The 14,183-nt window shown below is 41.0% G+C and overlaps 1 protein-coding gene across 1 annotated transcript in view; it reads left to right on the top strand.

The window, feature by feature from the left end:
• The window catches only part of GLIS1 (GLIS family zinc finger 1), a 184,632-nt gene that overhangs the window by 145,182 nt on the left and 25,267 nt on the right, over window positions 1-14,183 (top strand). The window contains exons 4-6 of the mRNA XM_008502546.2: window positions 2,211-2,372; window positions 5,698-5,808; window positions 8,955-9,087. Coding sequence (XP_008500768.2) covers window positions 2,211-2,372; window positions 5,698-5,808; window positions 8,955-9,087 — 406 coding nt within the window. The remainder of the gene's footprint in view (window positions 1-2,210; window positions 2,373-5,697; window positions 5,809-8,954; window positions 9,088-14,183) is intronic.

Genomic DNA, 14,183 nt, shown 5'->3' with positions numbered 1-14,183 from the left:
AGACATTTCTGGGATTGATGGATCTTCCGGGAGGTTATTTGAGAAGAATCAGCATTTATCCAGGAGTATTTTTTAATTTGGTGTATATATAAATACAAACACATTCCAAGTGGAAGGGCTAAAAGGGTTGGTGAGCTGCAGTGAAGCCCAAGAATCACCTTACAAACTCATCCTAACACAGTCAGCAGATCCAGCAAGAAATATCAGAGCTGAAGTGTTTTCCTGGAGTTTTCCAAAGTGGAGACCTTCCTGCAGCCCTCAGCCCCAAGCTGTCAGCTCTTAGCGCCAACTCCTTTCCTGGTGTCTTCCCAGGCCTTTCACTTGCACTTTGTACATCACCTTCCCTTCTTCTCATCACTTGTCAGCACAGTTCTTGCTCTCCTCTGTTATTCCAGTGATTTTAGTTCCCATTTAGCCACCCCTTCCTTTAGGGTTTCTTCCTCCTTGAAAACATGAGTGCTGGAGTCCTATCATTCCCTTTGCTGCTGTATTCTCCCACCCCGTGTTCAGAATGAATTTATCACAGCATTGCAACTGTCTCACTATCTGTTATTCAGCATAAGACAGATGGATAATATAAATAATATAAATCAGGAAATTATAATATAAATGAAAAAAGCTTTTAAAGTCCAGGCATATGTGGTGATCTTTGGATTATGTGTTAGTATCAAAAACAAGGCTGTTAGGCTGTTGACAACAGTAAAAGTAGAATAAACTTCTATTTGAGTGTTGTTGCTGACATTGTAGCTCTGAGCATTTATGGTTGGGCCTGTTCCTTCCCTTCCTGAAGTCCCAATCCAGCACCCAGCAAACTCTAAATCTTATGTACTTTCATGTGCTTTAAATTCAACTTGTGTTTTGATGTTTTAGGACATTTGCCATTGACATTTTTGCTACTGACATCAGTGAGAATGGAGCTGGATCTTTAATTAGTTTGGATTATGCTGCATATTTTCCTACTTTGCATTAGGCTGCAGATACAGAGCTGAGAACTGGAAATCCATTAGAAAAACATTCTGAGGCTCAAGATCCTCTCTTCGTGACTGAATAGCTGAGAAAATACTTCTGTGACCTAACAGCTCCTCCAGGCCTGAGACAACATGGAAACCAGATCAGGTTGTGGAGTGTCACTGTAGTGATTCTGCTGCCAAGGGGGTATAAAGTGTCCCAAGGACCCAGTGACAAGGGACGTTGCTATATAAGGTCCTTCTGGGCTATGGTTTTTGATGCCTGTGTGTGAGAACCAGAAACACCTTTAGAGAGGGGAATGGAGGATGTAGAAAGGCCTCAAGACAGTCAGGGGAGAGTCTGCTCAGTCAGAGGTGAAGAAATGGCAACAGGGGGTGGGACAGCATGGACAACTGAAGGGACAAGCTTGGTCTTGCTGTGATTTGGGTAGCTCCCAAAGCCCACCTTCAAGAGAGTGCCTACCCTGCAGTTACCTCATGTCTGTAACACCAAAACATATCAGTGAGCAATGCAAAACATCCTTCCCTTGGCCTTGTAGCTGGACATTTTAATTATTTATTTATTCTGATTTAATTCAAAACAGTGACTTTTGCTATGAATGCTATGCAGTGTTTTATTACTGAGCTCTCTAATGAAACGGGTGCTTAAGAAGTCAGAATTGCTCAGGTTACTGGGTGTATAAATGCTGAGAACAGATCTGAATGATACGGCTGGTAAAGAAAAGGGTGCAGAATAACAGCAGAGTTCCTTTGGATTGATCTTCAAATGGATCAGGTCTTCTTGTAATAGTCCGTGCTCATGTGCTCCCCTGGATACAATTTCAGACATCTGAAACCAGGTTCTTACCCACCACAAATAACTTCTCTTGCTCTCTGTCTGTAGCAGCTAATTGCTATTGCCCACAGTGGTTCCTGTGCCAATTAACATCTAAGGGAACTCATCAGAACACTTGTTCTTTAAATTTTCTGTTTTTAACACGGTCTTTAAGCGTTCAGTACACATTCAGGCAGAACACGTGAGATATTTATAACCCTTTTATTATTACTGAGCTGCACACCATGTCTTCAGTGACAGATTAAATGAACAGCACAAAATGTTGTGTTTCATCCATAAATTTCAACAGATGTTCGAATGTTGGTTGATTTATTTCACGTCCAACTTGGATCTTACACTGTTCTCATTGTTGCTGCACATGGTTTATTTAGCAGTGCTTTACAACAATTTTTTATGACGTTTTTCAGTTTGAAGGGTGCAACAAGGCATTTTCTAGGCTTGAGAACCTTAAGATTCACCTCCGGAGTCATACTGGGGAGAAGCCATACCTGTGTCAGCATCCTGGCTGCCAGAAAGCTTTCAGCAACTCCAGCGACCGGGCGAAGCATCAGCGAACACACCTGGATACTGTAAGCATGATTTCATACTGGGACTTGCACTGAGTTTTCCAGTGGTCCTTGTGCACAATCTGTTCTGCAAACCGAGAGGAGACCTTTCATCTTCATGTGGAGCATCTCAGAAAACTCAGCTACAGGCTGAGTACTTTTGTTTTGAATTGTGTGGCTTGAGAAATTAAAAAGGCCTGCTCACAGAAAGGCAAATTCAGCTCTTACTCATGCTGAGGAATAAGTTACTCAAGAATAGGTTACTCAGGAATCAGTTACTCAGCAAACTCTCCCATTGTTCTTGTTCCAGTAAGAGGAGGCACCAGCAGAATAAGGTATAGTGTGAGTGAAAGCTGAGTCACTGCTGCTGCACTAAATGTGTCATTGTCCTGCTTTCTATCCTGTGTTGCTTCAGTACAGCCTGTTCTGAATGAATGCAAAAAACAGTTCAGACATCAGTGGAAGGTAAATGCATCTCAGCTTTGGATGTAATTTTGCAAAGACTGTTGTCCCCACCATCAGAGTTAACTGTATGAAACAAATACTTTTCTTATGTACAGCTGGTAGATTCAGGCTCAACTCTGCAGTCTTCTCACTTGTCTTGCAGAGAAGATGAGAGCATTTCTGGTGTCTTAGGCTCTGATAAAATTAAATGACTGTATTATAGGGAAAGAAAGTAAGTAGACAGCTTTGTAGACTTCAGCACAAAGCGTGTAAAGAATAATAGGCAGAGTAGTTCCTTTGTTTTTTTTCAAAGAAGTGAATCTCTGGTTTAATGTTTGGCCAAGTGTTTATGGGACTTTTTTTAAACTTTTGAGTTTAATTGATATTTACTTTTTAAGCAGTTACACATTTCAGACAGTGCAGCATTAAGGAATGTCTAATGTACATTATGCCTTCCAAAAACAAACAAGTAAGAGAAGCGAGTCAGTCACATTTTCCAAACCAAAGCACACTTACAATAACAATGTTTTATTTATTTGAAAGTCAACCTGAGATATTTGAATTTGTAATTAGTTCTAAAATGTGTCTCATTTGAAAGAGCCACGAAATTTGGTGCACAGTTTTGAAATGTAACTGCTTGAATTGAACAGATATATTTTTATTAGCCAAAGTCACAAAGGGAATGCCATTTATTAGTTTTGAAAGAGAATTCTAATGGTTACCAAAATAATCAAAAGTTCTTATATCTGTTGATCGCTGTATTATTGAAGACAAATCTCTTAACTTGCTATTTTCTTCTCTCTTTATTTCTGCCTTTATTATCTGAAATGCTCATAAATCAGGAAAAAGGTACAGTAATCATTTTCTACTAACTTTCTTAAATACCTAGAAACATCCTTCATGCTATTCTGCTGCAGGCTCTTTAAAACTCTTTCTGTAACTAACAGACTAGTAACTAGTAACTAACTCCCACTTAACTGGTGTAATTGAAGTTGGATGGTTTAGCTTAGTGTATTGTGTGCTTACATGAATGTGAAAAATAACAGAGCTATGGGGTGGTGCTACCATAAAGACTGCACATTGCCTGAGCTCAGACAAAACAACTGCCTGGAACACAAAGAAATAGCCTTCTGAAGGGTAGTCAGATTCTCATCTAGTTTCCCTATCCCTAAGCTGAATGATTCTATCTCTAATTTGAATGACATCAGTAATTTGAAAAATGTTCCACTATTTTTTTTTATTTTTTTTTTCCTAAGAGATTTGTTGAAGTTTTTTTTTTCCATAGTTTTTGCTCAGGTGTCAGTTTTCTGTGCTCCAGACACCCTGGATATTCTGGGTAGGTGCTGTGTTAGCCCTGTGAGGTCAGGAATTGCTGAATGATTCTATTATTCCTTCAGAAATTTCCTGCTGGCTGGACAGAGCAGCAATACTTATCCTCTGGAGGTACATAGAAAGAAAAGGCGTTTATATAGACTGCTTATTTCTTATTGAGTGCATTTGGAATTGGTTTTAAAGCTTCTCAATGTAGGTCATTCCATCATTTATCTCCTCCAAAAGGAGAACTTGTAAATCATTTCAGAGACTTACTGGTGTGTGCTGGTTTGATCAAATCTCTACTAAATCATCTGGAAGTAGATCCTTCTCCTAGGAAAAAGCAGAACAAAGGGAGTGCATCGGTCCTTGTGGTAAAAAGGGCATGTCATCACTCCTCCAGGGGCAGGGCAACTTCTTTTAAGGACCTCACAGTCACTTCTCCCCAAACCAGTGGGTTTTTTTCCCTTTTGTGCATCCTCTTTCTGAAACTAAGGAGATTAAAGAATGTGACACTGAGGTAATGAAAAAAATCGTTTTCTACCTTTGGGAAGACACATAAAGGACTTACTAGTCTAAGTGAAAAGGCTGAGGTAGTGCTGACAGATGAGGCAAGAAAACAGAGAAAAAGAAATGTTCTCCTCAACCAAAACTGTGTGAGCTTTGACATGCAGCACTATTTTGTTATCACTTAAGTCAGTGGTTATTTAACAACAAGTGCCAGAGTCCCTTTACTCAACTTGGTAACTGCACATTCATTTGGAGGTTGTTCAGTAACAGAGGGTGTTTCATTTGTTGGGAGTAGGCATAACCAAGAGAAAAACTTGGTGAGGCTTCAGTCACTGGCACTCCAGAATCAGTGAGTAGAATGGAGCATCCTTGTTTCTTTTCTTGCCCTGTGAGAAGAGTGAACTGGAAATGCCTGCCCAGAGTCAGATGTTTTCCCAGGAAAGTGCTGGGTCATGTAGAAATGGCAAATTCAGCTGGAAAGGTCTTGCCAACAAAATCAGGATCAATGGATTTTTATTTCTGTATTGATTTGCTCAGATGTCAATGTTGGATGCAGGTTGTTTGTTTAGGAGTTATGAAAAGACAGATATTGCTGCTGTTATTCAAACTAGGAACAAGGTATGAAGGAAACCAAGTGTGTGCTATGCCAGAAGTTGTACTCTACTGTGTATGAAACAGTTCTTGTTGAAAACTATGTAAATCACAACTCAAAACCAGAGCTTCTGGGTGATCTCGTGATCATTCTGTCTACTGTAAAGGCTAGAAAAAAAATCATGCTCTCAAAATCCAACCAGTTACATCTCATTAACATTTAATGCAGTCCAGTAATCAATATCCCACATGAGAGGTGTGGCAGGTGCTCCCAGTGCTCGCAGGGAGTGCAAAATCAGAGCAATCAGTGCAGTTCCTCTCTTTGCATCTTGCCCTGCTGGTGTGCAGAGAGGAGGCAGAGCAAACACAGAAGCAGCAGACAGCTCAGGCTTAACTCCGTGTTCCCCAGAAAGGGCCACCCTTCAGCGTGCTGTGTGCTGATTGTAGAGACCCAGAGCAAGAAGAAACCTTTTCCCTTTTCTCACACTGACAGAAACCCTACGCCTGTCAGATCCCGGGCTGCTCCAAGCGCTACACCGACCCCAGCTCCCTGCGCAAGCACGTGAAAGCTCACTCAGCCAAAGAACAGCAGGTGCGTAAGAAGGTAAGAGCCACCAGGCAAAACCTCTCACATCTCCTCCAGCAACCTATTTTTCATTTACCTTTGGTTTCCATATTTTCAAATCAGAGATCTTCTGCACTATCACTTAAAGAAAGTTTAAGTTGAGCCAATTCTCCTGGGAGGTTTTAATCATCGTTGCTAACGAGTCCACTTTGGCTACCTGTAATTTCACTTTGTCCCACACCTTCTCTTCAAACAGTCTTTTCCTCTGTGTCCCTTTCATATTCTGCTGTTCTTCACATAAAATGTCCGTGCACTGAGTCTCTGCAATCAGCTAGTAAATACATGTTGGCAGATCATCTAAAACACAACTGAAACTAAGCCAGGATGCTATGGAAATGTCAGGAAAGGAGTGCTTGTAATAGATGAGAATGATAACCCCTCTTTTCCCACCACATCTGTATTTTAAATGCATTTCTAAATCATTCCAAACCAGACTGCTAGTTATGTTTTCACTACTATTATATTCAAATCAGTATTTTAGTTTCTGTGGGCTAAATCCTGAAGTCATTATTAAATGGGGATGCTTACAGGCACCAGTCCAGGATCAGAGACTTGTTTATTACACATTTGTACACACACTTTGTAAAAAGACAATTGTCTGTGACAGAACAGACCATGAGCAAACTTCAGGCCCAGGAATGGAAGGGAATGTAAGCCACAGCAAGCAATTACAATTAGTTCAATAAGCAGCAATGACATCTTCCCCCAGCTGCCTCACCACTGCCAAGAGAATCTCGGATGAGACAGCAAGGAATGTTGTAAGGATGGAGGACAGAGCAGAAGTGACAGCCTGGCAAGATAGAGCTAGGGAGCAGCTAGTTTGAAAAAATATCAGAGGTAAGAACTAGAAATCCTGGAGAGCAAAGAATGGAGAGAGACAATAAAGAGAAGAGACAATGGCAGAACCCAGGTAATCTTAGCTGCAGAATTTGGGAATAAGCTGTGGAAGAGTGGGATGGATGTCAAACAGGCCTAATTTTCTCACTTGAATATAATTGTGACAAATTCATACTGGTTTGTTCTTGTGTCAGCCATGCCCCCTGTCTTATACCCCTTTCCTCCTGCTACTTCTCAGTATGAATTATGTGCCCTACAGTTTTCACTTGGCTGGATCCACCAATTTGAACTTATGGTCCCCTTTCCTAGGACAGTTGTGTGTCCCCAGTTCTTAAAACTCTTCCCTGTGTCAGATGCATGCTGCCTGAGTCACACTTACTGTAACAGTGTCCAGAGTTGTGCACACTCTTTCAGATAGTCAAAAACCACCCAATACACGTGGAACTTGTGCCTAGGGGTGACCCTGTTCATAGCTACCACTCATCCAGGTGCCCACAGAACCAAGTTGTCTCTGCATGTATCAGGTTCCAGTCAAAATTCCCACCTAGCCCTCCAGGACTGGAAAGCAGCACCTTGTTTTCAAGCCCTATTTTGTATTATCAGGCCAATGGTTTAATTACAGCTCTCTAGAAGGTTCCACAGGCTGGGCACATTTCTTCCACACCACAGATTGCAAAATTCCCAATGCTTCAGTAGAACATCCTCTGGGTCTTAATGAGAGGAAGAGACAGAAAGCTATAGCACACAAGCTATAGCTATATATATATATATATATATAAAAGCTTATAGCTATTGGCCACAAAAAGAGGTTGTCTGTGACACCCAAGTCTTTTGCAACAGCAAGACCTTTGCTTGATCCTGTGTCTTTTTTCCTTGAAATTAAAAGGCATTTGAAAAAGCAGGAGATTTAAAGTGCCTTTTAAGCAGTCTCTCTGAAAAGGGACCAAGACAAATCTCACTCAGAAACAAACAATAAACACAGCCCCCCAGATATTTCCTTTAAGCTTATAATAGGAAAAAAAGACAGCATTTCACAACTAAGTAAATCTCAGTGTCATTGAAACAGTGACAGTCTACTTTGGAAAAAAAGAAGGAAAAGACTGATCATGCTTGCTTGCTCATTTTTGGTTATAACTTGACCAAGTCAGTTGTCTGCTGGTATCAGCTTCCCAGGAGTTCTGAGTGGAAATGACTTAGCCAGGGAAGAAAAATCAACAGGCTGCTCTGCCTGCATGTCTTGGTTGAGATATGCTACCAAAATGTGCCATCTCTGATAGAAAATAAAACCCTCTGAGCTTAGACTAACATCAAAGGAATCCTGAATATTTAGTTCACAGCCTAAAAGATGACTCCAGTGGTAATATTTGGTTGTTCTGAAAGGTTTTACAAGAGCAGAATAGGAGAAAGTTAGCTGTTAATTTAGTAGTAGTTTCAGTTTAATTGGCTGCAGATGCATTGTGATCCAAATGTTAGATGTTTATCTTGAACCAACAAATGGCTGTATAGCAGAATCCTAACTAGGTTTGCCTGGACCTTTTATTTAGAATAACCAACCCCAGGGGAGGTGGTATGCAAAACTGTAAACCTAAAGACAATAACTATTTATTAATGGCTATAGAATATGATGGCTGTTTGTGTAACGTGAGCACTCTATTATGACAAAAGCTTGGCAACATCAGCATGTTTGAAAGAGAATTAGAAATGCTTTTCTTTCTTAATTCTCCTCTCCTGCTGTTTTTAATATGATCGACATTGTGGTTTTTCAAGAGTTTGTTTCAGACACTTTTGCCAGAGCTTTAATTGACATGGAGAACAGCTGACATATCAGTGATACCTCTTACACATTACTGACAGCCTATTATTCCACCAGTTCTAATCTGATAAGCACAAACCCTTTTTTTTTTCCCCTATCAAATGTTTTTCCAAGTGTCACAGCTACAAGGTGATGCAATCCTTTTGCCACAGAGCCCAAGAAACTACAGAAAGTCTGAAAATCTGCAGTTAAATTACTCAGGAAGGTTTAAAGAAGCACAGGGTATGTTATTTTCTGAAGCAAACTGTTGATTTAAGACTAGTACACTTGTGTGCTTAAGAAAAATGGAATTATCTCTAATTAAACCCACCAAGTAATAGACACATCTTTCATCTTTAATAACCCCGAGTTCCTAAGAATGACATTTTGTTCCTTCCTTCTATACATAATCTTTAAGCAAAGAGACATATAAAATTAAATTGAAGTAATCTGGTTTGCTTTGCAATAAAATGTTTGTTTTATCCTCCTCTTGTAGCTAAATTCATGCACTGATATCGAACAAGATGTACTCAGTGAATGCTTAGCTATACAGCAGCTCCACACATCTTCACAGCACATTTTGGATGGGAAATGTGGTAGATCTGTAGGTCATCATGATTTAATTACAGGTAAGAATAATTCTCATAAGTACGGTGCTAAATATGTCATTTAATACAGGAGTTAAAGCAACACAGTTTATGGGTCTGATTTGCCAATATGAAAGATGAAAAAAGCAAAACAAGCAAACCCAAACCACCAAATTAAATGGAATATTTTTGTGAGTTGTTTGCTAAGGCCTGACTGTTTGGGGTTTTTTTCAGAGTTAGTCAAGTGGCTCCTATTAATCTCATGTGGTGGGGGTGGCAGCCCTGCTGAAATTCAGCCTCTGTCCATTTGTTCTCTCTTACAAAGTTTGCCTTGGCTTCAGCAGAATGCAGGTGCAGGAGCTTTGCTAAGGCCAAGTGAGTGCTCTAGCAAAGACAAAGGCATTGCAGCAAGGGGGTTTTCCAGCTCTTCAGGAGCTGCAGAAAAGTTGCTGAGGCCATCTATTATCCACTGTGTGATTCTAACAGATCATATTGTGATGTATGAATGGAGCAAAAGCCTGAATTTGAAATGTCAGACATGCTGTTTTGATTATCTTTTCTAGTATTTAATCTTTCTCTCATTCCTTCTTGTCTGTCTTCTCTTTCTTTCTTGTGGTTTGAACAGGAGCTGGCCCCTTTCAGGGACCTTAGACTATTCTATGCATTTTATAGGAAGAGATAAAAGATGCTTTATTCCCTTCTGCTGAAAGAAAGGTCTAGATTCAGAACTTTTGAACCTCTGAATCAGGCACATAACAACCTCAGATTCTCTGTTCAGGCAGCAGAGGGAAAGAGGAACTCTCAAAGTTTAATTGCAATCTGCCTCACCCTATGAAGGCACCCAGGTACCTCCAGTGATGGTAGAGATTACAGTGGGGAACTCCTCACTCAGCTGTTTTCAGTCTCAAATCTCTTTCTGTCCATGTAACTACTGAGCCCTTTTCCTACTTTTCATATTTATTTTACTCTTGTCTCTAGCAACATCATGTATCAGAGAGCTGCAAATCCTACACTTTTTGGAAAAAATAGGCTTTCCTTGCTGAATTTTTCATGTGCAACATTCAGATGTTTGATGAGAAGAATATGCACACAGATTCCTACTTCATCTGCTTTGGGGGAATCTACTTTTGGAGAGCAATTCATCTTACTGCCTTTGAAATTTCTCTAACTTGTTAAAATCCATTTTGGGATAGGATAACCAATGCTATATACAAAATTCCAGATTTTGCCATTCACTTGATTTATAGGCTGTCATTATCCTGTTTCCTTGTGTCACTCTCTGTCATGTCCCAAATGCATCCCTGTACTTATACTCATATTTTAATGGCAATTGTGTATTAGAAATGGGATGGATATGGCAACATTTTATATCTAGTAGTTTATCTAGAATAGAGAAAATCTCCAGAAAAAAAGATTCCTAAACTATTCCTAAACTGAGAGCAGGAATGTAGAGACTGGAATACTGCATGCCCCATACCTAAGAGTGGAGGACAGTTTGAATGGTTTGGGTTGGAAGGGGCCTTTAAAGGTCACCCAGCCCAACCCCTGCAGTGAGCAGGGACACTTTCAACTGGACCAGGCTGCTCAGAGCCCCTTCCAAACCTGACCTTGAATGTTTCCAGGGATGAGGCATCTACCAACCCTCTGGGCAACCCGGACCAGTGTTTCACCACCCTCATAATAAAAAAATTCCTCTTTGCAACCAGTCTGAATCTCCCCTCTTTTAGCTTAAAACGATCACTCCTTGTCCTATCCCTACAGACTCTGCTAGAAAATCTGTCCCCATCTGTCTTATAAGTCTGTCCCTACCTCTCCTTTCATATTGAAAGACCACTGACATTTCCCTCAGAACAGGCTGCACTTCAGAGCCTCAGAAATAGCCTCAGATTTCAAGTGACAACAATAAAACAGGAAAAAAGTTATTACCTTATAGATAAAGAGACCTCCCCTAACCTCTCATTTCTGAGAACCAATTATGAAATTAAGGATTTTATCTATCAGTAATACTGGCTTTCTCTGATATGATTTCTTTGCTGATTATGTCAATCCATTACCAAGATGTTGTTAAAAAGCCTTGTAAATCATCCCTGATACTTCCATGGGGTCACCCCATATGAGACCCCATCACATGCATTGTGTGACAAAGTGCCAGAGAAAATAAATCAAGATTTGAAAGACTGTTATACAGTGAAACAGAAGTTGTTTCATACTATCTGTAGTACAATTCCACAGGCAAAACTGTTCCTCTGCCATTCTGGAGAGTATATCCTTAGAGAACTCAAGCATAAGGACACCCCTGCTGCCATCTGTAGTATTCAATGATTGCACATTTGCTCTTTCAAAGAAGCAGAGAGCAGGAGTTCATCAGCTCTTATACTCTATATAGGATATATGTGGATAAATACAGTACATGATGCCCTCTGGATTCCACTAGGAAATATGAAAATGTTCATGGTCTGGGTTTTTGTTTTGAGTTTGGTGGGGATTTTTCCTTCCGCCCTCCCCTCCTCCCCCTTTCTTTTTTCAGAGAAACCACATTATTGATGTGCAGAGGTCTGGGCTTTAGGGATCACTTGAATTCCTGGAGAGTTTTAGTTTTGTCTTTCTTCAAGTTAAAGCACATTTTAAATATGTCAGGGATGAAAACCAATCGCAGAAAAAAAAGAAATATTAAAAAAGCTCCCATCCCTTGTGTCCAACTTCAAAGCAAGGTTGTGCTTAGGACTGGGTAAAACAGCAAGCAGAAGAATTCCACTCTGGCATTTTCTCTGGGCATGTTTTGTTACTGTTTTTCTGGTCTCAGAATAAAGATGGGGCAAAGAAAAGCTTCAAGTCACAGATGCTCAGAGTACTGTTCTAGCAACAGATGTTAAGGTTAAAGGCCAAGCTATTTAAAATACAGATTGATGACATATATTTACAAGCTAAGATGGTCAATGTGTGAAGAGGCCCAAGGTGCCATCCTCAAGTGTGTTGCACTTGCAGGAGTAGTCAGTGATTCATAACAGCTCCAAAGGCTGCTGTGTGACTTCAGGTACTCAGGATATTATTGGTCACTTCTGAAAAAAAGGGAAGAAGAACTGTAAAAGAAGTGAGATTTTAGAAATACTGAAAATTATACTGAGGCTGGCATAGGCTCAGCCCCCCTTGACCACTGTAAAGCTACTTGGTTTCCTGGGCAAGGGGACCCACACATCAAAGACACTTTCTGTCCCCTCAAGCAACTGCTCCTTCTGTTTCCCTTGTGTCAGCAGACACCTCCTGCTTCCCTGAACAATATTTCCTTCCAAAAGCACCATCTTTGGACTCAACTCCCCTTGGGTAGTCATGGGATCAGAGTGGCAGCAGCTCCAAACTTTGAGTGCCTTAAGTCAGAAATAAAAATCTGCACCCCAAAACTTTTAACAGCCCAAATAAACTCCAGTAGCAGCATCAATGGCTTTTAGCAGTCACAGTGCCTGGGACAGCACAGCCCATGGCCAGAGGGAAAATTCTGTCCCTCTAAAGGAGGTAAAGTCAATGTTCTGTTGGAGTGTTTTGCACTGTGTAAGATAAATAACTTTTAACTTTAACAAGTACCAATTTGATTCCCAGTGACTCAAGAGAAATGACAAATGTCTCACTGCAGGCTCATATGGAATATTGCAGTAAATACCATCTTCCATTGTGTGTGCCACGTGGCCCTCAAAGTGCTCTTAATTGCAGGCAGACACCTCATGCAAGTGAAGCAAGTGAACAACAGGGTTGATTCTTTGTCTACATTGGCTCATGTTTCGGCTTTCTTGCTAGCCAGAAGTTTCAGGAGTGGTTGCAGCCTTCATCCAAATGGTCTCAGTGCCTCACCACCAGGCCCAGGAACACACTTCACTGTGTTAGTCTCCCACCAGCCCTGTGTCTGGGCACACTGGGACTCTGAGATTCACCTCATTTCCTTAGGAAACAAAGCTTGTGGAATCCTTTTGCTCACCTCTGTCCAGGTGAATTGGTCCCCTTCTCCACAGTATTTTTTTAAAAATCCATCAGCCAAGTCCAACCACATCTGACAAATGCCTTGGAGATAATTGCCTTCAGACACTTTTCATGAATCCTGGCAGCTGGATACCAGAGACTGGCACCCAAAATGAGCAGGAGAGACCTCTTAAGCATTCTTTAACTCTTCAGGGGTGGGTTAATAAGATAAAATATTTGAGTTTGTTTACTGGCCACCATACTGCTAAAACTTCCTTGGCAAGGGTTTTTGAGCTTTGGGGTGAGTTATAGACAGGGGCCAGTAATAGTCTGGTAGCATTAGAGAGAATAAACAGGCTGTGCTACTGGTACACCTGAACAGTGTGCTGTTGGAGGTAAATACAGCTGAAGTGTGAAATAATGCTGTAGAATCAAGGTCATATTGGCCTTTGGCTCATCTTCCTGGCCTGGTAATGAATACAAGGATCTTGGGGAAAGTGGAAACCACTGTGTTATCAAATGGACTGAAGCCACCAGCAGAAAAATGACATTTTCACAATGCAGCAGCAGATTTACTGACTTACTGTTACCAGAAGAGGCTTTGACAAGTAAATCCTAGCATCACCTGTGAACATCTGACTTCTTAAAGCCCCTTCTGTCTGCTTTTCAGTGCAGGAATCAAGTTGGTTTCACTGGCTGGCTGACAAATGTTCTGTCTAGCAGGAGACAGAGATGATGTGGTTCATTTCTGTTGCTTTAGATCTGTCAGCAGCCAAAGACTCACTGTTCATGAGAGGTTTTTGACTCATGTGAAGTCCCTGACAAAGGTGACTGGAATCTTCCCTCAGTGGTTCTGCTTTTCAGTTGCACTGAAACAGATGCTGACGTTCAGCTGTTACTTCACCTCCCAAAGGGCTGTCACACATTTCCCACAGCTCCGGATTTCCACATTGCCTTCTGCTTGTTCCATGTCACTGTAAGGGTTTGGGAGGAGAGCCACACGAACCCTGTCAGTGACATGGGACATTAAAAATGAGTGCTTGCAGGTCTGCAGGCAGAGCATGCAGAAATGGACCACCTGAGAGGGCTGCAGGGGACACACGTGTCAAAATACCTTGATGCAGTTTGAGGGCTGTTCCAAGCACAGCAGAATTCACTGACATTCTGTGTAGGTGACACCCCTGGCAACG

Source organism: Calypte anna, chromosome 8 (genome assembly GCF_003957555.1).
Source record: "Calypte anna isolate BGI_N300 chromosome 8, bCalAnn1_v1.p, whole genome shotgun sequence".
Lineage (NCBI taxonomy): Eukaryota > Metazoa > Chordata > Aves > Apodiformes > Trochilidae > Calypte > Calypte anna.
Note: the sequence above shows the minus strand (reverse complement) of the source record. Positions and strands in the feature narration are given on the sequence as shown.